This window comes from Pipistrellus kuhlii, unplaced genomic scaffold (genome assembly GCF_014108245.1).
Source record: "Pipistrellus kuhlii isolate mPipKuh1 unplaced genomic scaffold, mPipKuh1.p scaffold_m20_p_3, whole genome shotgun sequence".
In the NCBI taxonomy this organism is placed as follows: Eukaryota; Metazoa; Chordata; class Mammalia; order Chiroptera; family Vespertilionidae; genus Pipistrellus; species Pipistrellus kuhlii.
Genome location: NW_023425529.1, coordinates 167,831,113 through 167,858,323, shown reverse-complemented (window position 1 = coordinate 167,858,323; position 27,211 = coordinate 167,831,113). Strand labels below are relative to the sequence as shown.

The window sequence follows — 27,211 nt, the reverse complement described above, 5'->3', positions numbered from 1 at the left end:
GGTGAGAAAGCTGGCCATGCACACCACAGCGTCCCAGCCTGTGGGCAGCCAGGGCTCTCCAGGCATCTCACCTGCACGGTTATTTCCAGTTTTAGCCAAGAATCTGCGCAGCACCCGCCCCCGGAATGGAGTAAGTGCTGGAGGAAACCCCTCTAACAGGTCAGCCTCCGGAGCCTTCCCCTAACTTTGCTGGTGGCTAAGCCAAGCCTCGGTGCCCCGCCCACTTCTGTCAGTCCCGGGTCCTTAAAGTGGGCGGGGAGCGCGCCTCACTCAGGCAGCCGGAGGGACCCACCGGGGGCCTTTACTGTTTGAAGACTGCGGGGGGGCAGGCTGCAACTCGCGCGAGACAGCTCCCGTATTCTCGCGATAAGTCTAGGAGGCGTCTGCGATGGCGGCGGCGGGAACGGGACCCGGACCCGGAGTGGGTGCAGGAGCTGGCCCTGCAGCGGCCGCAAATGCAACGGCGACGGAGGAAGGGGAGACGAAGCCGGCGGCAGCGGCGGCAGCCGCTCCAGCCGGAGAGGGGACGTCTGCTGCTCCAGCAGCGGAGCCCGGCTCCGGGGAGGCCGAGAGCGGGTAAAACGCCCTGCAGTCCCTGGAGGAGGACGCGGGGAGGGAAGCCCGCCCCTCCTGGAATCCCGCGGCTCCCTGGAGTCCTCTCGCCCGCCCCTTTCGAACCTGGGCCCCGCCGCCAACGGCTCGCCTTGCCCCCTTGGGCACCTTAGCCCCACCCGCCGCTTGGCCCGTCCCCTCTGATCTGGATCTCAGACTACGCCCCTTTCCGCACCTTTTAATTAAGGTCTGTGAGAGCCTGGTTTCTGGTCCTGCCTCTGGTCCTTGACCCCGGCCCGGTGCAGGTAACGCAGTCTTCTAGCAGGAACCCCTCAACTACCCCCGAGAAGAAAGCTCTTGAACTTGCCAGGCTGGAAGAAGTGGCGGCCCTTCTGAAACCGAGTGGGAGAGCTGCAAACCTCCTCCAGGACCAGTTCCATCCCATGTGGATTTGTCTGTAGGGCTGATTAGGCTTCCCTGTGGCCTGTGTCTGAGCCACATTCTTCCTAACCCAGGGCAGCAAGCCTGAGACCGGGCTTGGAGAAAAAGCTGAGGGTGAAGTCCACCGGTACTTGGATCATTATCTTTGGAATAGGCGTTTTGAGGTTTGCTTCTCTTGAACAAAAGTTTTACTTTGAGTGCTTTCCTTGTCTTTCAGGGATGCGAACTCTGTTGATGTAAGTGGTGGTTTGGAGACAGAATCCTCTAATGGAAAAGATACACTAGTACGTAGTTATGAATGTTTGGCAAAATGGGGGTGGTTTTGTTTTGTTTTTTAGTTTTTAAGTGAGTCGAAAATGCAATATAGGTCAACTAACTTGATTCACTAATTGCTCTCTGGACACAGGAAGGTGCTGGGGAAACTTCTGAGGCGATGGATACCCAGGCGGGCTCCGTGGATGAAGAGAATGGCCGGCAGTTGGGAGAAGTGGAGCTGCAGTGTGGGATATGTACAAAATGGTTCACAGCGGACACCTTTGGCATAGATACCTCGTGAGTATTTTTGTAGTTTTGCAAGAATCGCTTTGTGGAACAGATCTCAACATGTTCAACAGTTTAGTAACTTGTAGGCAAGTATTAATGTATAGTTTTTTTTTTCCCCAGTGTCTTCTAACCGTTGCTTAAGTGAGTGGTAGGATTTGAATCAGGAGTTGTTTTAATACCCTGAGCAATGTTTTCTGTCTACTGAGCACAGCCCTAAGAGGTACAATGATATATATATTATTTTTGCTTTTGAGCTTGCAATCATTTTGAGACAAAACCATGCAACTACAAAGTATTATATAAGCAGAATTAAGACAGTATCATTTAAATCTTGTATTGGGTGTTGTGGATTGGGGGGAAATATAAGGGTTGATAGATGAGGTGGACAGAGCATGATGTCAGAAATTTGAGATGACCCTCCATGCCTGAGCCATCCTTACTGTTGCTTCTAACTCACTCCCTTTAGATATCCTGAGTTCTCCCATCAGCAAAACCCATTTTTAATCTTTCGCCTTTTCTAGTGAATTAAAATCATTTTATGGTGGATTGAGAAAGAGAGGCTTCTTTCCTTATCAACATCTAGCAAGTGACAATGACTGACTCACTGTCTACGGTAATGATTGCTTTGCTGGCTCTCTCTGGCGTTCCATATGGTCCTTATAAAACAAGTAAATTTAGACAAGGCTATCTCAAAAATAAGGCTGCATTAGTAAATTAATTTCTTTGGGTGGGATTGTGAAGAAATGCCCTCATTTGTAATTTGAATGCTTGCTAGTTAAAAAGTTATATGGGTTTTAGAAATGCTAATGGTCTAGTTAACATGTGACTGGTGACTAGATAGGATGTTTACAAAAGAAAGGAAAGTATTGAAGAGTCAGGAAGAAAGACTTGGTAGAAAGATCATTAGGGAAAACAAATTAACTAAACAAATCGTCACTTAGGAAAGACCTGAAATCTGGCCACTTTGACCAGAGAGGGTTGGTTTCGATAGGCAGGACCTAAGAAAGGGAATTTATCGGGAGAGGGAGCTTGGAGCATATCCAGGGAAGAATCAAACCACAGTTCACAGTTTTGGTAGAGACCAGTTTGTACCTGAATTTGAGAAGTTACACCTAAAGCCCAACTAAGTGGGAGAGCTTATGTTCTGCAGCTGAAAAAAGCTGCTCTAAATACAGGGTTGGGTTTTAATTAAATAATTATATACCTACCTATCTCTGGTATGTGGCTTTGCTTTCTGCAAATGAGTTTATTACAACAGGCTGTTTAATAGAAGGTATTCTAGAGAGGAATAAAGGTAAGGGTATTTAATCTTAACCTTCATAAGAATGTTTCTCAATTTCTTGAGTAGCAATGAACACATTTGGGAACCTTCTTTTTGAGGCTTCCTTAAGCTAGTTTCAGCAGAGTCCAAGATAAACTTGCCTTTATTTTCATTTCTTCTCTTCCACCTTAAACCAATCTTTTCTTTTTCTGTTACTTCCTTTTTTTTTTTTTTTTTTTTTTTTTTTTTTTTTTTTTTTTTTTAAGTGTTTTTTATTATTTTTTAGAAAGAGGAAGGGAAAAGGAGAGAGAGAGAGAGATTGATGTAAGAGCGAGATTTCAGCTTTCTCTTGCAAGCCCCCTGCCAGGATTGAGCCCACAACCTGGGCATGTGTCCTGACCGGAAATTGAACTGGTAACCTTTCAGTGCCCAGGACGATGCTCCAACCAACTGAGCCACACTGGCCAGGGCAATCTTCCCTGTCTCTTAAATCTGAAGTTACTACTTGGATCTTTTAAACTCTTATAGACTAACTCGTGGCCCGGTGCACAAAATTCATGCACATTAAAAGGAGATTAATTAGAGGAAATGTTTTAATATTGCTATTTGCCCTTTCGCTGTAATAGTAGTTTCAGAAATTAAAGAAAATTAGTAAAATGTATATGAAAATCTTTCTCCAGTCAGAGTCTGGGGTATGTTGTGGGACCCAGAGTAAAGTCCCCGCCCACCCACAGTGTCTCAAAATAGCACAAGACCCAGAACCAGCTGGCCCCACCCCCATTGGGTGAGATCCAGAGCCTGCTGGCCCAGGACTGGGGGGAGAAGAGGACAGTTTGCAGCCTTTGGGCCCCGATCAAGCCCCATAGGTGGGCACAGCCTGAGGTCCCCAGCCTGGGCCGGGGGTCATACCTTAAGGTTGCCTATCAAGCCCCACCAGGTGAGGGGACAGCCTGAGATGCCTGGTCAAGCCCCTGGTGGGGGTGCAGCCTGAAGTCCCCTGGCACAGCACTGGGGGGCATGGCAGAGGTCTCCCATCAAGCCCCATCAGGTAGGGGGCTCGGTCTCAGGTCCCTGCTGATTGCTCGATAAGGCTCATTATAGGAACTCTACACCGCTGTGGGTGCTGCCATCTTTGTGATAGTGTGATGGTCAATTTGCATATTCCCTCTTTATATAGATAGATTCCATTTGTAAAATTCATTTGGTAATGAGGTAAGTAATCTTTTTTGATTTCTATGTTTTCTTCTTGAATAATTATTTACTTTTATTTTTTTTAATTTTTTAAAATATATTTTATTGATTTTTCACAGAGAGGAAGAGAGAGGGATAGAAAGTTAGAAATATCGATGAGAGAGAATCATCGATCAGCTGCCTCTTGCACACCCGCTACTGGAGATGTGTCCACAACCAAGGTACATGCCCTTGACCGGAATCGAACCTGGGACCTTTCAGTCCTCAGGCCGACACTCTATCCACTGAGCCAAACCGGTTTCGGCCTTTTATTTCTTTTTTAATCCTCACCCGATGAACCAAAAGATAGATATAAAGACAGTAAAGCAACAAGCAGACTGTCAAATTGATTTTTAGAGAGAGTAGAAGGGAGAGAGAGACAGACAGACAGACATAGACATTAACTGGTTGCCTCCTGCTCGATACCGAGCCCCGACTGGGGCCAGGGATCAAACCTGCACCCAAAGTACATGCCCTTGACCAGGAATTAAACCCGAGACCCTTCAGTCCTTGGATCGATGCTCTAACTACTGAGCAACCAGCCAAGGCATTATTTACATTTTTAATCTTTTAAAAAAATTTTAGTATGTTTTTATTACTATATATATATAGAGAGAAACATTGATGTGAGAGCCAGAAACCTGGGCATGTTCTCTGACCAGGAATTGAACCAGTGACCTTCTGGTGCATGGGACAATGCTCAATCAACAGAGCCACATCAACCAGGGTTTTAATTAATCTTTTTATACATTTTGTCTACCCTTTCCAATAATGTTATTAGTATTTTAAATATATATATTTAAAGGTCTTTAAATACAAATAGATAAAGATATTTGAAGAGACTACTTTTTCTTCTTCCACAGTTCACTTGGCATACTTTTTTTAGATACTCAAAAACTAACCCAAAGTACCAGAGAGAACCTTCCAAATGCTGAATTAGCCACTATGGTGGATAATGTCTTATTAAATATTTGTGACAGAAAAATGCAGGTATTTGTAAAAAAAACACAAATTCAGTTTTGATTTTTAGGGACCTTTTTTTTTAAAATTAAATTATTATCTGTGTACATATTTTAACATTGCCCGCCCCCCAATACATACCCTCCCTCCCCAGAGTTTTGTGTCCATTGGTTGTACTTATATGCATGTATACAAGTCCTTCGGTTGATCTCTTATCTCCCCCAGATATCCCTACACTCCCTGCTGTAATTTGACAGTCTGCTTGTTGCTTTACTGTCTTTATATCTATCTTTTGGTTCATCAGTTTATAATGTTCTTTAATATCCATAAATGAGTGAGGTCATGTGGTATTTCTCTTTCATTGACTGGCTTATTTCACTCAGCATGATGTTCTCTAATTCTATCCAGGTTGCTGCAAATGATGAGAATTCCTTCTTTTTTATGGCAGCATATGATTTTTAAGGACCTCTTTAACTTTTAAGATTATATTAATGCTAGTAGCCTGGTGCACAAATTCATGCACATTAAAAGGCAATTAGTTAGAAGAAATACTTTAATATCACTATTCTCCTTTTTTCTATAATAGAAGTGTCAACCAAATTCACGATCAACAATGACAGATAGAAACACACGTGCAATTGGCACCAGCAAGAGCTTTATATGTATCAAGCATGCACAAGCCAACTTAGCCTTTTATAGATATAGAATAAACTTGCTTAATTAGACCTGCTTTCTGATTTGCTAAACTTTTTCCAGTCCAGTGAAGCACCCCAACTTCTCTTTCAGGTAATTGTCAGCAACACAGCAGTAAATATCAACACAGATCACGCAGGGAGAACAAAGGGTAAAATATTTAACTGAAGCAGTGTTTGACTATATTTTACGCTGTGACAAAACCTGAAGTCGTTTTGAAGGTTCACCATTTCTTCTTTTTGGTTGGGTCAAGGTTCTAAGCTTTCTAAATCTCCATTCTCTGGCTAATGAAAAGAAAATAGGATTCCACTGACTCTCCCATCTATCTACTCTAGGACTTCGGTGAGGATCAAATGAGATGAGGCACAGGAAAACACTTCACAGACATTTGGTTAAAGTGTGAAATGTTTGCCGAAGCCAGTTTGGCTCAGTGGTAGAGCGTTGGTCTGCGGACTGAAAGGTCCCGGGTTCGATTCCGGTCAAGGGCATGTACCTTGGTTGTGGGCACATCCCCAGTAGGGGGTGTGCCAAGAGGCAGCTGGTCGATGTTTCTAGCTCTCTATTTCTCTCCCTTCCTCTCTGTAAAAAATCAATAAAATATATATATTTTTTAAAAAGTGTGAAATGTTTGCACTTGGCTATAAAGCAAGTCATGTTCCTGGGCTGAAGAAACTGCAAGGAGGTTAGTCACTAGGGAGACGAAGCCAGGTGTTGCTACGTGACATCATTACCCAGACAGTTGGACACTCAGCATTTTAGCCTTTTATATATAGATACTCACATTACTGTGAACTTTGTTTTACTTCTCATAAAGAACTGTGTGTTCATAAGCTCACTAAGTTGTACGATTTGACTGTTTTACAGATCCTGTCTACCTTTCATGACCAACTACAGTTTTCACTGCAATGTGTGCCATCATAGTGGGAATACCTATTTCCTTCGGAAGCAAGCAAGTAAGAACAAAGTGCTCTGGAGTACTGCAAACGAATTATCCTTTAGTTAGCTGGGAAAGAGGAGGGATTTGGGCGTAGCAGAATCAGGAAACCTTTGCCTGGTAGCTGGTGAAAGTTGCATCAAGGTTTAGCTCTGAATAATTGCTGTTGTCTGTTTTAGATAAAATAATGACTCTACTTCTTGTTAATTTGTTATTTTGTTAATTTTTAGACCACGTGGTTGAATATTCTTTTGGTAATAAAATCTAGTGTCATAGATAACTTTTTCTTTTTGTTTTGATAGACTTGAAGGAAATGTGCCTTAGTGCTTTGGCCAACCTAACATGGCAGTCCCGAACACAAGATGAACATCCAAAAACCATGTTCTCCAAAGATAAGGTAGAAATGTAATTAGTGTAATTGCAATTATGCCAAAACATATATATATATATTTTTTTTAAATAAATCTTTATTGTTCATATTATTACAAATGTTCCTCTCCCCCCCCCCACCCCCTCTATTGCTTTCCTCCACCAGGTTCCCACCCCACCCTCTGCCCTTCCCCACCCCCCATTGTCCTCATCCATAGGTGCACAGTTTATGTTCAGTCTCTTCCCACATCCCCCTTTCCCCTTTTCCCCAAGAATTGTCAGTTTACTCCCCTTCCATACCTCTGATTCTATTATATTCAACAGTTACTATTGTTCATCAGATTTTTTTTTTTTAATTTCCTTGGTTTTTAGATTCACTTGTTGATAGTTATGTATTTGTTGTTCCATAATTTTTATCTTTATTTACTTTCTCTCCCAAAAGAACCCCCTTAAGCAATTCATATAATTCTGGTTTGGTGGTAATGAACTCCTTTAGCTTTTTTTTATTGGTGAAGCTCTTTATCTGGCCTTCGATTCTGAGTGATAGCTTTGCTGGGTAGATTATTTTTGGCTGAAGGTTCTTACTCTTCATCACCTTGAATATTTCTTGCCATTCCCTTCTGGCCTGCATGGTTTCTGTTGAGAAATCAGCTGACAATCATATAGGTGCTCCTTTATAGGTAACTACCTGCTTTGCTCTTGCTGCTTTTAATATTGTCTCTTTGTCTTTTGCTCTTGGAATTTTAATTATGATTTGTCTTGGTGTGGTCCTCTTTGGATTCCTTTTGTTTGGAGTTCTGTGCATTTCCTGGATTGTAAGTCTAATTCTTTCACCAGGTGGGGGAAGTTTTCTGTCACTATTTCTTTCAGTATGTTTTTGATATCTTGCTCTCTCTCATCTTCTGGGACCCCCATAATTCTGATGTTGGTTCGCTTGAAGTTGTCTCAAAGGTTTCTTACATTATCTTCAATTTTCTGGATTCTCTTGCCTTCTCGCTTCTGCAGAGGAGTGTCTTCTGGCTCTTTATGTTCCAAATCTTTGACTTGATTCTTGCGATCTTCCATTCTGTTTTTAGGACTCTGTATAATATTTTTTTTATTTCAGACAATGTATTCTTTGTTTCTTGTTGATCCCTTATTATTTTTAGTTGATCCCTTTTCATATCCTCATAGGTTTCATTTATTTTATTGGCCTTTTCTAAGAGATTCTTGGACAGCCTTATAAGTGTGGTTTTGAACTCTATATCCAGTTGCTTTTTGTCCTCCATTTCTTTCGTTTGTGATCTATTTCGTTGTCTTGGCATTTTCACAGCTTCCCTGATGGGGCGGAGTTTCAGGGTGGAGCCTACAGCCTTGGCTTCCCTCAGCCCCACCCTATACGGCTCCTGAGTCTGAGTAATCCCCAGGGTCCTTCAGTATTCACTGCAAGCACCTCTGAGAGAAAGGTGCCCTCGATTTTCGCCTGCTACCAAACAGTCTAGGCTCTCCCCCAATGAGCCCGAAACTGGGGTTCAGTTCAGTTGGAAGTGGAGTTGGAGGTGGCGTTCAGAGCAGACTGGGGCATTTGTCTCCTTCCCGCCAGGGCAATCTTGCAGCACAGCCAACCGACCCTTCTCTGCGTGCAATGTGCGCACCTCCGGGACCTCCTTTCGCCGCTTCCCCGGGGTTCCGCCTTACAGCCCAGCTCCCTCTGTTTGAGCCTGGGTCCCTGGGGTCTGGCCCAGAGCTGGGGTTCAGAGCAGTCAGAACTGGGGTTCAGCACAGTCGGAGCTTTTATCTCCTTCCCGCCAGGGCAATCTGGCAGCAGAGTCAACAGTCCTTCCTCTGGCCTCCGGGGGCTCTGCCTTTCGCTGCTCCCCTGGCGTTCCGCCTTATTGCCCAGCTCCCTATGGATGAGCCTAGGTCCCCGGGGTCTGGCCTAGAACTGGGGTTCAGAGCAGTCGGAACTGGGGCCCAGCACAGTCGGAGCTTTTATCTCTTTCCTGCTAGGGAACGCCAGCCAGGCACTCGGCCTCCCTCCTCTCCGGCTCCGTCCTCTCTGCACATGCTGTGTGTCTCCGTACCTTAGGCTTTTACAGCTCCTCCGCGCTTCCTTCTGGTTTTTTCCTTGCTTCTCGTTGTAGAATTTCCAGTCAGTCGACTTTCCTGTAGTTCTGGGTAATGTCCCTTTTATATTTTAGTTGTATTTTATTGACATTGTTGTGTGCGGCTGTGGTTAGGTGTTTACCTGTGCAGCCATCTTGGATTCTCCTTAAAATATATATTTTTATTGATTTCAGAGAGAAATATCAATGATGAGATAAAATTATTGATTGGCTGCCTCTTGCATGCCCCCTACTGGGGACCCGGCCCACAACCCAGGCATGTGTCCTGACTGGAATCAAACTTCCTGGTTTGTAGGTCAACACTCAACCACTGAGCCACTAAGTAAATTTTTAAATGATGGAGTTTATTTTGTGAACTATCATACCTACCCACTTTTATTTAAAAGAACAAGATTCATCTAACAAAGCTTACGCTCTGATTTTTTCCTTACACTCTTACATTTTCTATGCTAGAGTATAGAATAGTTTGACCTGTAATCTACTAGGAGTTTGCAACCTACAATTTGAAACACGCTTATAAAGGATGTGTAGTGAGATCAACATAGTCAGGATCATACTTGGGCAAGGGCCTTAATTCTGTAAGCTACAGTAGTCAGCGGAGTCCCCTCCACCTCCTTTTTTTTTCCTGCGTTAACAATATTTTAAATAGAGGTGTGCTGTGATAGACTTGTTTTTTTTCTCTTAGTTTGTTTTTCCCAAAATTATTTTGAAATTTTCAAAATACAGAAAAATTCAGATAGTACAATGAGCATCTGTTTATTCTTCATCTAGTATTGCCAGTTAATATTTTGCTACATTTGCTTTATCTCCCTGTATCCATATTACCCTCTATACTGTATGAGTCTAAATTATAGACATTATACTTTACTCAATATTATCTCAACCACAATATGGTAATCATTCTAAAAAAATTAACATTGATGTAAAACAACTGGTTAATAACTTATGTTCTTTTTGTTTATGCTTTTTTTTTTTTTTAATTTTAAAAAAATACTGTTTTTTTATCTTCACCCTAGGATAGATTTATTGATTTGAGAGAGAAAAAGAAAGGGAAACATCGATAGGCAGTTGCCTCTCATATGCACCCTGACCAGGAATCAAACCTACAACCTTTTGATGTATGGGACATTCTAACCAATTGAGCCACCTGGTCAGGACTACAACTTGTATACTTTTATATACAGTATGCAGAGGTGGGCAAAAGTAGGTGCCTACCCGGCTAGATAGCTCTGCCCTGCTCTGCTCTGCACCAGTATGGTTGGCTCCCTCCTCTACTCTGGTGAGACATCTTTAGTGTTTCAGCTCAGCCTGGGAGACAGTTTTCAGTGGAAAGGGAAAGTGTGCTCTCAGAGCCCAAAGGGAACTGGCTTATATGGACAGAAGTCCCCATCCCGGTCCCTAATTGGTCTGTCCCCTTACAAATGAGGACTCCAAATCCTTGCAGTTTGATTGGTTCAAAAGGCATTACCCTGATTGGTCAGAATTTAGCTACTGTGGTTGGTCGGAGCTGCATTCTACTGATTGGATGGAGAAAGCCTCAGTCCTATTGGTTGAAATGGGATTACAGAAAGCCTTTATAAGGGCTGGCTCAGCTAGCAGAAACACTGTTTCTGCAGGCTGTTCATTGCAGGCCTCTCCCTGAAGTGCAGTTTGTGTGAGAAGATCCTGTGTAGAAATGACTGCAAGACTTTTTTTTAAGCCCAGTTAACCAGGAGGAGCCCTTCACGTTTCTTAGTAGGTATCTTCTTCCTCTGGGTTTGCAGAGTTTATCTGGTTATTTCTTCATGATTAGGCACTGATTAATCATTTTTGGCTGGAATATTATGTAGGTAATGTGTTTTTCTATGAATCACATCAAGAAGCATATCAAGATACTGATTTGTTTTATTATTGGTGATCCTAAATTTTACTAATAGGGTAAAAAGGAGGTATCTACCAGATTTCTTCTTTCAAAAAGAAACCTTTTTTTTTTTGTAATTAATAACCTGTGGTGTAATATGTTGAGATTGTGTGAATGTCTTGTTCTAGACATTTGAAGTGTGGTTTAGCAACCATTGATTATCCAGGCCTGCATCAGTTAATAGAATTGTTTGTAAAACAGAATACATTTATTGGTTGCAATTCTATAAAGAGTTTTCCTTTCCCCATCTGTTTGTGTTGTGTGTGTTTTTCCTTTAGGTATCACTGTGGATTTGTAGATTTTTATAGTTTAGTATTAGACTTCAGAGTTCTGTATTTCTTTCTCTCTTTTTTTTTTTTTAGATTTCTATATTTCTGATGCTCAGCTTTGATTAGTGTAGTCCCATCCAGGCTGACTCCTGGAACTCTGTGTCCCTATAGTTTTTAAACAGTAAATTATTCCAGGCTTCCCTTGTAGTTTCCCTGATTCAGTCCCAGTTCCTTTTAGTATACGGTTGTAAGTCTAGTGGAAGATGGTAGTGGTGGACTTTAACTCTGGTGGGCTATGGAAGAATGGTCTAGAAAGGGGAAAATTGATGCCAGAAGATTATACTCAGGCATTGCTTTAGTCATGTGGGCTAGAACTGCTGAGGACCACGGTCAAGGCAGTGGGATGGAAAGGAGGCCTGATTGGTGAGAAATTTCTGAAAATATAAATTCTTTCTCCCCCCAATATATTTTTATTGATTTCAGAGAGGAAAGGAGAGGGAGAGAGATAAAAACATCAGAGATGAGAGAGAATCATTGAATGGCTGCCTCCTGCATGCCCCCTACTGGGTGTTGAACCTACAACCCAAGCATGTGCCCTTGACCGGAATCGAACCCAGGACCCTCCAGTCCAAGGCCAACACTTTATCCACTGAGCCAAACCAGCTAGGGCTAAAATTCACTTGGTGACTGATTAAATGTAAAGGTTATGCAAGAAGAATCAAGGATGATTCCATGGTTTCTTGCTTGTGATTTTGGGTGATAGGTGATTCTAGTATTAACAGCAAGAAGGAAAATCTGCAGAGCAGATTTCTGAGGTAAAACACAGAGTTCCTTTGTATTTACAAGAATGTTGAGGTGCCTGTGGGATGTCCAGATGGAGATGTCTCAAGCAGGTAGAAACAGGAGCTTAGGAGAGAACAGGAGCTTAGGAGAGAGACTTAATAACTTTGGAGTCATCTTTCAGATGCCAACCAAGATTATAATCCAATTGGATTATAAGGTCTGTGTCACTAAGATTTGTATATACTTGTTTGAAATTTCTCACAATCTATATGTTCTTTGCATGCATTTATATATTTGTTTAGTCATTAAGATTAAATGTGTATTTTTCTCAATTTTGATGAGGTCTTTGAAATGTTGCAATTTTCTTTCCTTTTTATGAGCAAAACTTTGAAACCAACTATATTTTGTTTTAAAAATTAGGATATCATACCATTTATTGATAAATACTGGGAGTGCATGACGACCAGACAAAGACCTGGGAAAATGACTTGGCCAAATAACATTGTTAAAACAATGGTAAGTAGATGAAAATTGGATGCAACTTTAGGCATTGTTCTTTATACAAATTAAATTCTCTTTAGTTTCACTGAAATAATGTTATGACTCAGAAGATGAAAACAAGTTAGTATTAAATCTTGGGGAGTGCAATATAACTAATTGTCAATTTTTATAGTTTTACACAAAATCAGTAAGTTACATATTCTATCTTATTGTGCGGCATCACTGGTTTTTCTTAAGACACTGAAACCTTTGTCCATTGCACTCTTGCAAGTATAATTTTATATTGAAATTGGAGCCAATTTTTTCTTTGATTTAAGAAGACAAACAACACTGTTCTAAACATTATTGTCCTTAGAATTAAAGAGTATTTTGGGAGGAATCAACTACAAGCTGTTAGCAGTGCTTATCTCTCTTAGGTGGAGGGAGAGGTGGGGATTTTGAAGCAGTTTGGCTCTCTTTTTTTAATCCTCCTCAAGGACATTTCCATTGGTGAGAGAGAGAGAGAGAGAGAAACATTGATTCATTGCCTCCCAGCCAAGGATGGAACCAGCTACCTAGCTATGTGTTCTGATTGGGAATCGAACCTGCAACCTTTTTGGTGTATGGGACGATGCTTCAACCAACTGAGCCACCCTGCCAAGGCTGGCTCTCATTTTTCTAGGTTTCACTGTTTGAATTTTTTAATGATCAGATACTAATTTTTAATCAGAAAAAAAACACAATACTGTCTCTTTTGGAGATTATACCTAAGAATTAGAGTTGGTGGTTTAACATTCATTCAGTACTTCTTTTAAATATAAAATTTCAAGTAATAATAAAATCATGTTTCCTTTTAGAGTAAAGAAAGAGATGTGTTCTTGGTAAAAGAACACCCTGATCCTGGAAGTAAGGATCCAGAAGAAGATTACCCCAAATTTGGGCTTTTGGATCAGGTACATTAATATGCTTTATATTCCCCCTTTTGATTTTGGGCCACTTGGAGATAGAGAATCTACCATATGCAACACACTGCCGTTTACATGCTCATAACATGGTGGGCTCCAAATAAATCATTATTGGCACATGTGGAAAGACGGAACACTAACTTAAACCAGGAGACTGGTGTTTTAGTTCTGGTTGTTCCCCAGAATGTTACAGTTTTACACATATTCTTACATTTTTTAACTCTAGTTTCCTCATTTGTAACACAAATATCCCATTCCAAGTTACTTTTTAGTTTTCTAGCTCAAGTTTTGCTCTTAAAAACATTCTTGTGAAGAAAATTTTCTTATGAAGAATTTCTATTGCATCTAACATAACATGAGGAAAAAGAAAGTTTCCACTCTTCATATTTGGCATCTCAGGAAGTCAGATCTTCTTAAAATGTTTGATTTGCCAGCCTTGAAAATTCAAGGTTTCACATGGAAATTCAGATTTTATTTTTTTTTTTTCCTGAAGTGAAAAGATGTGACTACACTGGGCCTGAATTCCTCCAGGGACTGAAGAAATGGAGCTTGGCACTCTAATTTGCCATGGCCCCACTATCACTCCTACCCCCTGATTGCCACTCATCATCCTTTTTATTTTTTTATTTTTAGAATTTTCATTACTTTTATGTACAGAAAACTCAACAGTGCACACTTAGCCCAGCGTAGTGGCCAGTTCCTGAGCCTTTCTTTTCCAGCTTGTCAGTGTGAGCCACCAACTTTGGACCCAGGAACCCGCGAGGGCAGATCTCATTTTGTCCTAATTGGTCCAGATAGCTTCCACCACCGTAGCCAGAACTCCTTTGTCTTCCAAGTTAACCTGTGTGAAGGCGACGGTGGTGTAGGTCTTCCTGTGCAGCAGGCGCCCAGCCTGCCTTTCCCTGGATGATGCAGTAGGAAACCCCATCTTATGCCATGGGGCACCAGGAAGACAAGCAGCTCGATGGGATCCACATCGTGCGCATCACTACCAGCTGGGCCTTCTTGTTCTCCGTCAGGGTAGTAGCCTCTTGATGGGGTCATCCCCTTGGCTGGCAGCTGTTTTCTCAGCCCTGGCCAACAGTCTCTGCTGCTTCTCTTGCTTTACGTCTGGTCTGTACCTGGGGGCCAACTTAATCAGTTGAGTAGTAGTTTGGCAGTCTAAGACCTGGGTGAACTGGTTAATGGCGGGAGGCACTTGCAGATACTTAGAGAGAAGCCTTTTGCTGCTGTAGCCAAATGTAGCGGGCCACTCGGCAAAGTGGGTGAGGTCTCTTTGGGGCTAAAATTCTTGGGCATTTTTTTTTTACAGGGGATTTACCACCTTCTTGGTTTCCTGAGTCTTCATGATAGCAGGACTGGCGCCACCTTTTTCCCCGTAGCTTTCTTTCCTTTTGGCATCTAGGGCAGTGAGAGGAGAAAGAAAAAAAAAGGGAATTGTTTCATCATCATTCTTAAACTATTTTGATTGTTATACTTGACCTGTCTTACTTGCTGATCCTTAAAGCATCCATGTTAAGGACTACTGCAAGTTTTAGAACCTAGGATTGTCAGTTTCACTTCCCATTCTATTAGAATGTCCTGTGTTTTTGAGCATTGCCACGTGGTTTGGTTAAATAGTTTCCTATCATAATTGAGTATTTTTCTCCTAGGATCTTAGTAATATTGGTCCTGCTTATGACAACCAAAAACAAAGCAGTGCTGTGAATACCAGTGGGAATTTAAATGGTAAGTCTTTAAATGTTTCATTGATGAAATTTTTGTAAGCTATTGAATCCATATGTGCCTAGAATTGGTCATTCTTTTAGTTGACTATTAACTGGATATTTACTAAAATGCTTTAAAGTCCTAAACTCAATTTTTAGGAGCTAGCCAAGGTTGTGACAGGTGGTAGTGGAGAACTCTTTGGCACTTAACAGCACTGTTTGGTCTTAAGTGAAACAGATATAGCATAAATTTTAAGGTTGGATTTACTGTGTTTACATTAGACTCCCCAACTCTATCTTCATAACTAACAATTTTGATTCAGTTGCTCTCTATTCTTTTTCCTTAATTCAGTTGTTATTTAACAGACTTCTAATTTTTTTGCCCTACAACTTTATCTTATTTGCATGACAGCACTGTCTGTATTGATCACCCACTATAGCATACTTATTTTATTTGTAACCCATCTAATAGCAGAAATGCCCATCATTACTAATGGTAATCTAAAGAGAGTTGGGGTTGCTGGTGCTAGCTAGCTATTCATTGGACACATGACATCATTAACTTGTTTTTGGAGTGGTCAGCATCTTAAATATGTAATCATTTCCTCTGTTATTAATATTCTATGATTGGAAATAGCTAAGTGTATTGTTTTATCTTTTTACACCATCCCTCCCCCCCTTCATTGTTAAAGTTTGACAAATACATGGTGCCACTTCTGTTGTTACAGGTGGAGCCTCTTTTGGAGGTGAATTCCTCCTCTGTCTTCTTTCAGCCTCTCAGACTTAAGTATTTTGTGGTTTTGAAAAGTGCTTTTTTGCTGAGTTGTGGTAGAAGCTAAAACTAAATTAAAATTGTAAAGCATTGTGAAAATGGTGGCAGTAGCGTTTACAGTAGTTTCAGTTTAATGTTAGTAATTTAAAGCTTATATGTTGTCATATTCTGCCTAACACGGCCACAATTGGTTTGTTCAAGATGAATCTAAAACTTCTCTCTTAAAATAGTTAAAATGCAAATGACAATAAAAATCTAACAGTTTTAAGGTTACTGAAATTAGAGATACTAATATTGCAACAGTTTAACATTAAACCTTTTATGAGAAATAGAAATCACATCTGATGTGTTCATAAAAGGAAGTATCGCATAAGCCTGGTTCAGTATATGCAGAATATGACTTGCCTTCAATGTCTTGATCCTTTTTATTGCAGAAGAATTGCTGATATTTCCAAGCTTGTCCCAAATTAAGATACAGTACCATATGCAGTTGTTTACATAAAGGTGTTTTCCTGCAGTTTAGGGACATTTTCTGGAAGACAAACTGAAAGGAATAATGGCACTGGACAAAATGTTTAAAGTACCTATTTAGAAATATACAAGGTAGTATTTCTTGTGGCCCTAATATGTAGCTAATTTTTTTTAATTAAATATATAAGTTATCTCTTAATATTTGCTCTTAATTCCACAAGTCAGGTTTGTCCAAACTGAATTTTATGCATGGTACAATTCTAATAATTATAAAAATTGCCTACTAAATTAAAGCCTTCTGTCTTAAATTTTTGTCATGTGCAACCATAGTTGAGGCAGCACTGGAGAGAAACACCTTTTTAGTATTTCTGTTTTCGTTTTCCATGTCTAATGTACTTTTGTTTTGTTGGATATTCAAGTTAAGTGCTTTTGCAGATATTGTGCCTTTATTGTGTTTATGGAATATATCATGTGTAGTTCAAGCAAGCCAACGTCTCCCTACAGTGAGGATATTCTCTCTTGATGGATGCTTGTATTGACCTGGATGGGAGGAAAAAACAGCTTTATCCATGCAATTGTTTTTATCTGTGGGTGTTCAGAATCTGAATGAGTAAAAATGCATTTGTGTCACATCCTAAGAAAGTGTCCTGGTAGTTGCAGTTCACTAAGAAAGGAAAGTTGAAAATGTAACACAGGTTCATTTGAGCTTACTGCCAGAACCCGGTGTTCTTGGGCCATGAGACACTCAGCACGTTTATTCAGAACCAGGGAGAAATCCAATCTGCTTTTGGGAAGGAAATCCTGTAATGTTACACAAATGCATGTTGGGAATGCTAGTCCCCATGGAATTTGTGTCCACATGGTGCATCTATCACAGCTCATTGAAAATAATCTGCCTTCTCTTCAAAGGGGGAATTCCAGCAGGAAGCAGTGGAAAAGGAAGAGGAGCTAAGCGCAAACAGCAGGATGGAGGGACCACAGGGACCACCAAGAAGGCCCGGAGGTGGGCAGAAAACACTCACCTACACTCACCGTTGTTAAGAGTATTGTTTGGTGCTCGCCAAGTCCATCCGAGGGAAAAGCCATACCTTTCAGTAGCTCAGATGTCTGAGGTTTAAAAAGCCTGTTCTTTTTTCTCAAATCTTGAGCACCCTGAGAGGTAAAATAACCCCAGGTTAGGTATCCTGATTTACAAACTTGGTACTACATGAACCAACCTCAGGGCAGACTCTGTTGAGTGAGGCATTTTGAGAAAGGCTAGGTAGGGGAGAGGGAGTGAAACCAAATAATGAACACTGGCTCTTTTACTCAACACATTGCAGGCGGATCATAGCATTCTTGTGTTTTCATGTTACACAGTATTTTACATAAATGTTAAAGGCACACCTTAAAATTAAATACCCATTGCATTTTGAAGTTATTTATTACATGTTCTTACAAGCTAATATCTTTTTAAAGTATGTATGATACTTTGTAAAACTTTTTTTGTACTCATTTAATAGAAACTTATCTGGCCACTGGGTAAAGCTAGCAATAAAACTACGGGTGCACAGTGTGTTAAGCTTTTTGCCTCTTTCCTTCACTTTTTTCAGTACTGAGGTTATGAAATCCAGGTCAGTTCTCATTTAGATAACAGATAGTAAGTGCTTATATTACTGAGTTTCTGTTCATTAGTTTATAATAATAAATAAACTAAGGAAAATTTCCTTCATTCTTCTCCCTTTCTTCCCTATGATGTACTAGCTCAGTATCAGAGATTCAGATAACTCCTACAGACAAGTGATCAAAACTGTTTTGCTAAATCAAATCCTTTTCATTTCTCTGTTTTGCCTGCAGAGGGCAGGATGGTGTATTTGAGTAATGAAAATCATTTGTGAAGTTGCTTGTGTTCTAATATAAGTTAGAGGTCTTACAGAATTGAAGGCATTTGAGCTAGTGGGCTTTAGTTTCTTGATTTTATTTTTTCCTTTCTACAGTGACCCTTTATTTTCTGCTCAGCGCCTTCCCCCTCATGGCTACCCCTTGGAACACCCGTTTAACAAAGATGGCTATCGGTATATTCTAGCGGAGCCTGATCCCCATGCCCCTGACCCTGAGAAGCTTGAACTTGACTGCTGGGCAGGAAAACCTATTCCTGGAGATCTCTACAGAGCCTGCTTATATGAACGGGTTTTGTTAGCCTTACATGATCGAGGTATGTAAACTGTTAATGTTCATGTTGGATCCAGTGTTACCCTAACCCGTTGTCATCAGCTTTGTCCAATCTAGAATTAGGTATACATGTCAGTCTATAGCCGCTCCTCCACACCCATCTCTGGACTCAGCCGAATATGTAAGAAGTAATTTCCTTTTTTGTCTCTTATAAGCTCTAGCCATTATATAAACACATATATACACACACACACACGTACACACAGATACACAAATATTATATATAGTTTGTGAAAACTTTCTATTTTGAACTAATTTTAGACTTAGAGTAAAATTGCAAAAACTGTAGTTTCCATATATTCCTCATTGAGCTTCCCCTAGTGATAACGTCTTACCCAACCATAGTACAATGATCAAAACCATGAAATTGACATTGGTAAAAGCCATTAACGAAACTAAACACTTTACTTAAATTTCAATAATGCCTCTTTTCTAAGATCTCACATTGCATTGTTATTTCTCCTTAGTCTCTTGCAATCTTCAACAGTTCCTCAGTAGTAGCCTGTTTTTCATGACATACCACTTCTAACTGTATTCATCGGTTATTTTATCCAGTATTTCTCAGTGAGGTTCTGTCTTTTTCTCATAATTAGACTGAGGTTATGGGGTGTATTTTTGTTTGTTTGTGTGAGGTTTTTTTGTTTTTTGTTTTTTTTTTTAAAATACTACAGAAACAAGTCCTTATTGCATCACTCATGGAGTTCATGATGTCAATATGTCTCCTAATGGCTTATGTTGACCATGATCATTTGGTTAAGGTGGTTCTGCTGGCTTTCTCTACTGTCTTTCCCTTTATACTTAGTAAATAACTTTGGGAATGATACTTTGAGGCTATACAAATAAGTTGTTCCTCTGTAAAGTTTTATGTAATAATTTTAGTATCGTAACCAACCAGTGGATCTTGTCTGCAGCGATTATTAATGTGGTGTTTGCCTAATGATTTTTTATTTTTTCCTTTCTCCAATTATTTACTTGATTAGATTAGTATGGACTCATAGATACTTATTTTAATCTGTGGGGTGTACTTTCTTTTGTTGCTTCAAGTAGCATTATCATTTGGAATGTGAGAGTGAACTTATTTATTTTAAAAATATTTTTTATTGAGGGATATTCTACAAGCTAAAGTGACCAGTACTCTTCAAAATGTCACTGTCATGAAAGTTTTGAGGAAATGTCCCAGATTGAAACATGACAACTAAATGAATTGTGTGATCTTGGATTAGATCCAGGACCAGGAAAAGGATATTGTGTTGGTTAATTGGTTTATTTTGAAGAAGATATGTTGATTAATTACTAGTATTGTATAATGTTAATTCTCTGGTTTTTATCATTATATTATGGTTATAGATCGTGTTAACATTTAGGGAAGCTGAATGAATGTACTATTTTTGAAAATCTGAAATTATTTCAAAGTAAAAGGTTAAGTCTTTTTTTTTTAAAATATATTTTATTGATATTTTACAGAGAGGAAGGGAGAGAGATAGAGAGCTAGAAATGTCGATGAGAGAAACATCGACCAACTGCCTCTTGCACACCCCCTACAGGGGATGTGCCCACAACCAATGTACATGCCCTTGTCCGGAATCGAAACTGGGACCCTTCAGTCCGCAGACCGACGCTCTACCACTGAGCCAAATCGGTTTCGGCTAAAAGGTTAAGTCTTAAAGGATGGTTTATTTAAGTCAGGATTTAAACACATTACAATTCGTTTGTTATATTTCAGGGAAAGGTAGTATAATTTATTTGTCCTCTTCAACATATAATAAAACTGGATTACCTAACAACTTTCTTCCTCTCGTTCATCTTTGTCTTGAGATTTTTAAACTCCTGAACTAATATTTCTGATTCCTGACCTGATTTTCTGATCTTTCATTGGGATGCAAGAGACTCATGTTTTGTGACAGTTGTCTCCCAGTGTCTCAGATCAGTTGCAGGCCTTTGTTTTTATCTCCATCTCTGCAGCTCCCCAGTTGAAGATCTCTGATGACCGGCTGACTGTGGTTGGAGAGAAGGGCTACTCCATGGTGCGGGCTTCTCATGGGGTCCGGAAAGGGGCCTGGTACTTTGAAATTACGGTGGATGAGATGCCGCCAGACACTGCTGCTAGACTGGGCTGGTCTCAGCCGTTAGGTAAGCTGTGGTTATAGTATAGACTGTGAAGCAGGTAGAGGGTTAGAAGACTATTTGGCTAATAAGTTTTACTACTTTGGAGCCTATTAATTTATGGACATATAATTGAGTTCCAAAGGATTTAAGCAGTTGCAATTCTTGGAATATTTTTATAATTCTTTGCTTGTGAGAAATAATCTATAATAATAATCTATAATAATAAAAAGGTAATATGCTAATTAGATCGGACGTCCTTCCAGACAAAGCTGCAGCAGGGGCGGGAACTGGGGATGGGGCCTTTGATGACTCTTCCTCCTCCCTATCAAAAAAAGTAACTTTTTTTTTTTTCCTTTGGCAAAACATAAGTTGGGTTGCAGTCTTCTGACTTCCTGTATATCTATTTTTGGGGATAGGTAACCTTCAAGCTCCTTTAGGTTATGATAAATTTAGCTATTCATGGCGGAGCAAAAAGGGGACCAAGTTCCACCAGTCCATTGGCAAACACTACTCTTCTGGCTATGGACAGGGAGATGTCCTAGGATTCTATATCAATCTTCCTGAAGACACAGAGACAGCCAAGTCACTACCTGATACTTATAAAGATAAGGTAAGTTTGTCCTCCTGAAATATTCCTGGGTTTGCCAACCAGTACCTGCAGCTGTAGCCTGTGACCTCCTGTGATGTTGACCCACCATTCATATTTTCCCCAACATTTCATTATAAAAATTTTCAGTCGTAACAAAGGTGAAAGAATTTAAAAGTCAGTGTTTGAATACCCATCACCTAAATTCTATTAACATGTTATGCATTTAGTCTCCACCCACCCGTCTGTTCGTCCATCCATCCATCCATTTATCCCTCTTTAATACACTTCAAAAGAATATTGCAGATATTCACTCCCCACCAAGTATTTCAAGATGTACATCATTAGCTAGAGTTCAACCTTTGTTTAGTTTTTTTCTTTTGATATAGAATTTATATAAAATGAAATGTACAAATTTTCACTCACTGAGTTTTAAGTTTGACCCAAACCCCTGTTGAAACATAGATTATCATCACGGCGGAAAGGTCCCTCATACCCTTTCCCAGTTGTTCCCCAGTCCCACCTACACCCCATAAAGGCAACTACCTCTCAGGGTAATTTTAAGGAATTTTCCCCCCATCATAAATATTTCTATTCTATAGGCTTTGCTTGTTCTTGATCTTATAGAAATGGAATCATGCAGTATGTTGTTTTGCATCTGGATTTTGTCATTTGACATACTGCCTTTGAGACTCATTCATGTTATGTTGTGGGCTTGCTCTTTACTACAGAATAGATCTCCATTGTATGAATATGCCACAATGTGTTTATCCGTTTTCTATATTTTCCAACTCTGTTGAAAAATAATTAACATATAACACATTCGTTTTTCTGTTGATGGACACTTGAGCTCTCTTAAGTTTGGGGCTGTACACATTCTTGAACAAATCTCTTTGTAGCCATGTTTCCATTTATTTTGGAATTACTGGATTGTAGGGTAGTTTTATATATATTTTTATGAAAAATTGCCCAACTCTCCATTTTTACCAACCATATGTGAGAATTTTAGTTGCTTCATTGTTGTGGTGAGAGTATATATGTATTTAAATGTATGTGTTTCCTCAAAATTTATTAATAAAGGTCTTTTTGAAAATGTTGAGACCTGGTACTTTTAAGGAGCACATAGTTCAAAATCTAGCAAAGCTAACTCTGCAAAGATTTTTAATTTCTGTTGCAGAGCGCATGACTCAGTGCTATTTGTGTGATGTTGCTGATGCTTCAATGAGCCTTTTTTTCCTTTTTCCTCTTTTCAAGGCCTTGATAAAGTTCAAGAGTTATTTGTATTTTGAGGAAAAAGACTTTGTGGATAAAGCAGAGAAGAGCTTAAAGCAGACTCCCCATAGTGAGGTGAGTCATGGTCACAAAAATGTCAGAACTAAGAGACCTTGAAGATTGGGACCAACCCCCTAATTATAATTGAGGAAAAAGAGGCCAAAAGGGGAATGAAGAGATTTTTCTGCTAACAGAGTAAGCTCACACTCTGCCTACTGTGTTTGTGCCTCTTTCTGTGATACCATGCTGTTGCTATTAGAGGGATAACAATGGTTCTTTCAGGAACACTAAAAAAGAGGTAAAAACAGTGGTCTAACCAGGGTATCTACAAATGGTTGAGGAAGCAAGTCAGAGATGGTTATTCTTTATCAGAAGAAATACAGCCAAGTATAGAGGCAGGAACACTGGAAGAGGAGAGGAAAGGAGAGCACAGAGCTGTGTGAGTGGAGGCAGCCAGAGCTGGAATGGCTCATTCAGTGTCCTCTAGAACTTTCCCTACCCCTGTCCCAGCATTGTTGGGGACATGTCTACGCAAGGTCATAGCACAGTTAAAGAAGGGCTGACAAATCTGGACCAGCCACAAGGGTCAAAAATAAAAGGGGAAGGGGAGGAAGGAAGTTCTGAGCTGGAAACATTTTTCTATAAAAATGCTGTGGATGCACCTGAATCAATAATAGAAACTAATATAGGAGAAATTAAAACAAAACTAGGGTTCTAGTTGAAAAAGGAATAAAGAATGGACATTTACTTTTATTCAGTTTCTTCTTATGGTGAGGAAAACTGTTTGTAAGTGTCCTAGAGAAATATAGTAGCTTTCTGTTCACCCTTTGCAAGTAAAAAGGGTGGATCGTTCCACTACTGACATGTAAGAAAAGAAAGAAAAAGGAATAAAGGGAAGCAGTTAATAGATCTAAAGATGATACAGCCAGAAAATACAGCAAGTCCTCGAATAATATCATTTCATTACACTGATGAACTGCAGTAGAAACTTCACTCAGTTATATAAATTAGCCAGTGGCAAATTGGTTTCAAAATGTATGCTGCCACAGTTCCAAGAACCTATCAATGATCTTGGGTAAGGAATTATTGTACAGCCAGAGAGAAGATTGCTCTTTCTGGGAAGAAGAGATAGAAAGTTACTTCAGAAAAAGGAACCTTTTTATTTATTTATTTTTAGAAGTTGAATTTTTAAAAATAATATATTGATTTTTAGAGAGAGACAGGGAGACCTTGATGTGAGAGTGCAGCATTGATTGGCTGCCTCTTGCACATCCCCTATCAGGGATTGAGCCTGAAACCCAGACGTGTGCCCTGACTGGGAATCAAACTGGCAACCTCTCACTGCATATGACGATGCCCACCCAACTGAGCCACACTGCACTGGCAAGGGCAAAAAGAACCTTTCAGGGGGTGGGGGGAGAATTACATATATATATATATATATATATATATATATATGTCCCCTCAGCTAGAAGTTCAACCAGGGGGTGGGGCTGGCCAGCCAACCTCCCGCAAGTGGCCCTGCCTGATAGGCCCCAATTGGGGCAGGCCAGTCAGACCCCACTCATGTATGAATTCGTGTACCGGGCCTCTGGTATACACATATATGTTTATAATAGAGGAATATGCAAATTGGCCGAGATGCCCTCACACAGTGACCAAACAGCAGGCTGTGTGGGCCAACCAGGCTGGCAGGTGGGGCAGTAAGGGACGACCAGGCAGGCAGAGGTGGGGAGGGATCAGTGAGGGGCAACCAGGCGGTGGGGGCGTTGGGGGTGACCAGGCCAGAAGGGAGGGCAGTGAGGGACAACCAGGCCAGCAGGGGGAGGGGGCAGTTAGGGGTGATCAGACAGGCAGACAGGCAGAGACCAGTAGGGGTGATCAGGTGGTCCAATAAAAAAACATAAAGTATACAGTATCCTATCTAACAAAAGAGTAATATGCAAATTGACTGTCATTCCAACAGACAAGATAGCCAGCAGGGGAGGGCAGTTGTGGGTAATCAGGCCAGCAGGAGAGGGCAGTTGGGAAGGACCTGGCTGGTAAGGGAGGGCATTTGGGGGTGACTGGGCCAGCAGGGGAGGGCAGTTGGGGATGACCAGGCCAGCAGGGGAAGGCAGTTAGGGGCAAACAGACTGGCAGGGGAGCAGTTAGGGATCAATCAGTGGTTAGAGGGTGGGCAGGCAGGCAGGCAGGCAAGTGGTTGGGAGCCAGCAGTTCTGAATTGTGAGAAGGATGTCTCAGATTGGAGAGGGTGCAGGCTGGGCTGAGGGACACACACACACACACACACACCCCTCTCCCCCAGCCCTGTCTGTGCACAAATTTCGTGCACGGGGCCTTTAGTAATAAATAATAGTATGACTGGCAGAGTGATATAGGAATGCAGAAAGCAAATGTGAACACCAACTAGAATAGTGCTTGTAAATAGGTGAGAAACTGATAATATGATGTTATTACACAAGCTATATACTATTCTTGGAATACGTTATCCCAGTATGGTAACACAGCACTTCTAAAGGGTGCTCCAAGTGAATTCTTTTTTTAGTGTGTGTGTTTTGTTTTTAAATTCAAAAGTAAAAGTGTGCTTTTTCCCCCTCCAGATAATATTTTATAAAAATGGTGTCAATCAAGGTGTGGCTTACAAAGATATTTTTGAGGGGGTTTACTTTCCGGCCATCTCATTGTACAAGAGCTGCACGGTATGTACCATCTGTTCATCATGTGGACAGAACTTGAGAGAAATAGGTAAATGACAGTGGTCAAAGAGCCACTGACTGAGTTCTAGAAAGAAATTTGAATTGCCTAAGGAAGATGGGAATGTTTTTTGACTGTCACTGTTTGTTCCAAAAATAGTTGGGTGTTTTACGAAGCATTTGCTTAGATCATGCAATTAGTGTGCCCCATATTTGTCCTTTGAATGTACTGTGTGGTAATGTTATTGTTTAGTGTCATGGCTATAAACTATTTGCTATTTATGTGCATAAATCAGTTTGGCGTTATATATGTCATGATAGCCTAACATCGTTAGTTTGTAACTGTTGCTATATTGATTTAAAAATCCTATATAATAAAAACATAATATGTTAAGTGTCCAGTCATCTGGTTGGCCATTGAGCCAATAAAAGCTGTAATTCTAATATATAAAGAGCAGGGTTCATAACTTCCAAAACAACCAAGCAGATGACCAAACACCAGGCTGCACATTCAGCTGGCTCGGGTCCTCTCAGTCCCTCTTGGGTCACAGGCACTGCAGCGACCCAGTACTGACTGCCACCGCTAAGGTGGATGTGATGTAATTGGTCAGGGGGGCCCGCCATCACCCCATGATCACCCCACAGAGGGAGGGGACTATCATTAGAGCCTGTTAGTTTTTTTGTTTTGTTTAAGTGATTTGGAAAGGTAATGCCTGGAAGTTTGCCATGTACTTTTAGCCTGTCGATTAGGCTCCAATGGAACTAAAATAATAAAATCTTTATATTATAAACAGAAATGAACATGTCTATTTTATTTACCTAATTTTTGATGGACATTAAGGTGTTGACCAATTTTAGCAATATATATATATATATATATATATATAATTGTTCCAGTTATACCCTGAATGTCACAGCTACCTTCAAAGAGAAAAATGTCCCATTAAGTTTTTCACTATATACTTACTTTGTTTTGCCATGTCTGCTTGAATTGAATTTATCCCAGGTTTCCATTAACTTTGGACCGTGCTTCAAATATCCTCCAAAGGACCTCACTTACCGCCCTGTGAGTAACATTAAAACTGTCCACATGCATCCTCAGCACCTTTGTAACTTCTTGCCGTAGTTATTCTAATCGCCTCCTTTCTGTTTCCCATTCCTCCCACAGATGAGTGACATGGGCTGGGGCGCGGTGGTAGAGCACACTCTGGCTGATGTCTTATATCATGTGGAAACAGAGGTGGATGGCAGGCGGAGTCCTCCGTGGGAACCCTGACCAGCTCCCTCTTTCTTTGCAGACATGGACTCTCTGGGGGATGATTTTGGGGGATTTTCTTTTTGTTGTTAACTGTGACAAACGTTATCCCGAAGATACTGCAAAACATAGCCTCTCCTGTTAGCAAGGTAAAAGGCTGAGTGGGCCTGGGAGAGACTCCCTGCCCTTCAGCGCTCTCCCTGCTTCTAGTGACTGCTTTCATTTTGTGTGCGATATGCCAACTGCTGACCCTCAAGTCCCATAAGCTCCCTGTGAAACTGGTGCTGTACCACGTTCCCCACTACTGGGGCTTGTTATCTTATTGTATTCTCTAGGGAGTGGATAATGTTGTCCAAGTAGCTAACTTATTGAGAGACTCTTTCCCCTCTGTGGGCATTGACTCCTTCCCACCTGATTTGCAAGGACGGTGGGCCTGTTTCAGAGGACAGCTGGAATCGGTGGCTGTGCATCCCAAACCGATCTAAGAGCTCTCATTTGGGTGTGGGTTTGTTTTTGTTATTAATTTTGAAATACACTTTGAACACTGGGATCTCTGAAATTACCGTGCCTCTAGAACTGTAATTGTGAAAGGAACTCGCTTGCGGCTTTAATAATTAGAAACTTTTTCCAAATAAAAATTCTGATCACGCA

General features: G+C 40.7%; 1 protein-coding gene, 1 long non-coding RNA gene, 1 other non-coding gene and 1 pseudogene across 7 annotated transcripts; 3 read left to right on the top strand and 1 right to left on the bottom strand.

Moving 5' to 3' along the window:
* Positions 1–330: 330 nt before the first annotated feature.
* On the top strand, positions 331–27,211 carry ASH2L (ASH2 like, histone lysine methyltransferase complex subunit). Of its 5 annotated transcripts, none has more exons than XM_036458477.2 (17): positions 336–576; positions 1,211–1,277; positions 1,394–1,545; positions 6,545–6,633; positions 6,917–7,011; positions 12,461–12,556; positions 13,378–13,473; positions 15,138–15,213; positions 15,920–15,937; positions 17,344–17,437; positions 18,411–18,628; positions 20,608–20,775; positions 21,168–21,361; positions 22,592–22,684; positions 25,213–25,311; positions 26,312–26,371; positions 26,474–27,211. In XM_036458477.2, exons 1-17 carry the CDS (start codon positions 389–391, stop codon positions 26,579–26,581), a joined length of 1,911 nt encoding a protein of 636 aa, XP_036314370.1. In that variant the 5' UTR covers positions 336–388; the 3' UTR covers positions 26,582–27,211. The 5 variants fall into 5 exon arrangements, with proteins under 5 accessions (XP_045444836.1, XP_036314370.1, XP_036314372.1 ...); XM_036458478.2 differs by having other exon boundaries at positions 341–576; positions 1,400–1,545; XM_036458479.2 differs by lacking the exon at positions 15,920–15,937 and having other exon boundaries at positions 339–576.
* On the bottom strand, positions 14,117–15,503 carry LOC118730484 (annotated as a pseudogene).
* LOC118731067 lies at positions 23,347–23,476 on the top strand. The gene has a single exon (XR_004991766.1). It is a non-coding gene; the product is annotated as a small Cajal body-specific RNA 24 (non-coding RNA).
* Positions 25,318–25,986, top strand: LOC118730491. The gene is made up of 2 exons (XR_004991490.1): positions 25,318–25,701; positions 25,951–25,986. It is a non-coding gene; the product is annotated as an uncharacterized LOC118730491 (long non-coding RNA).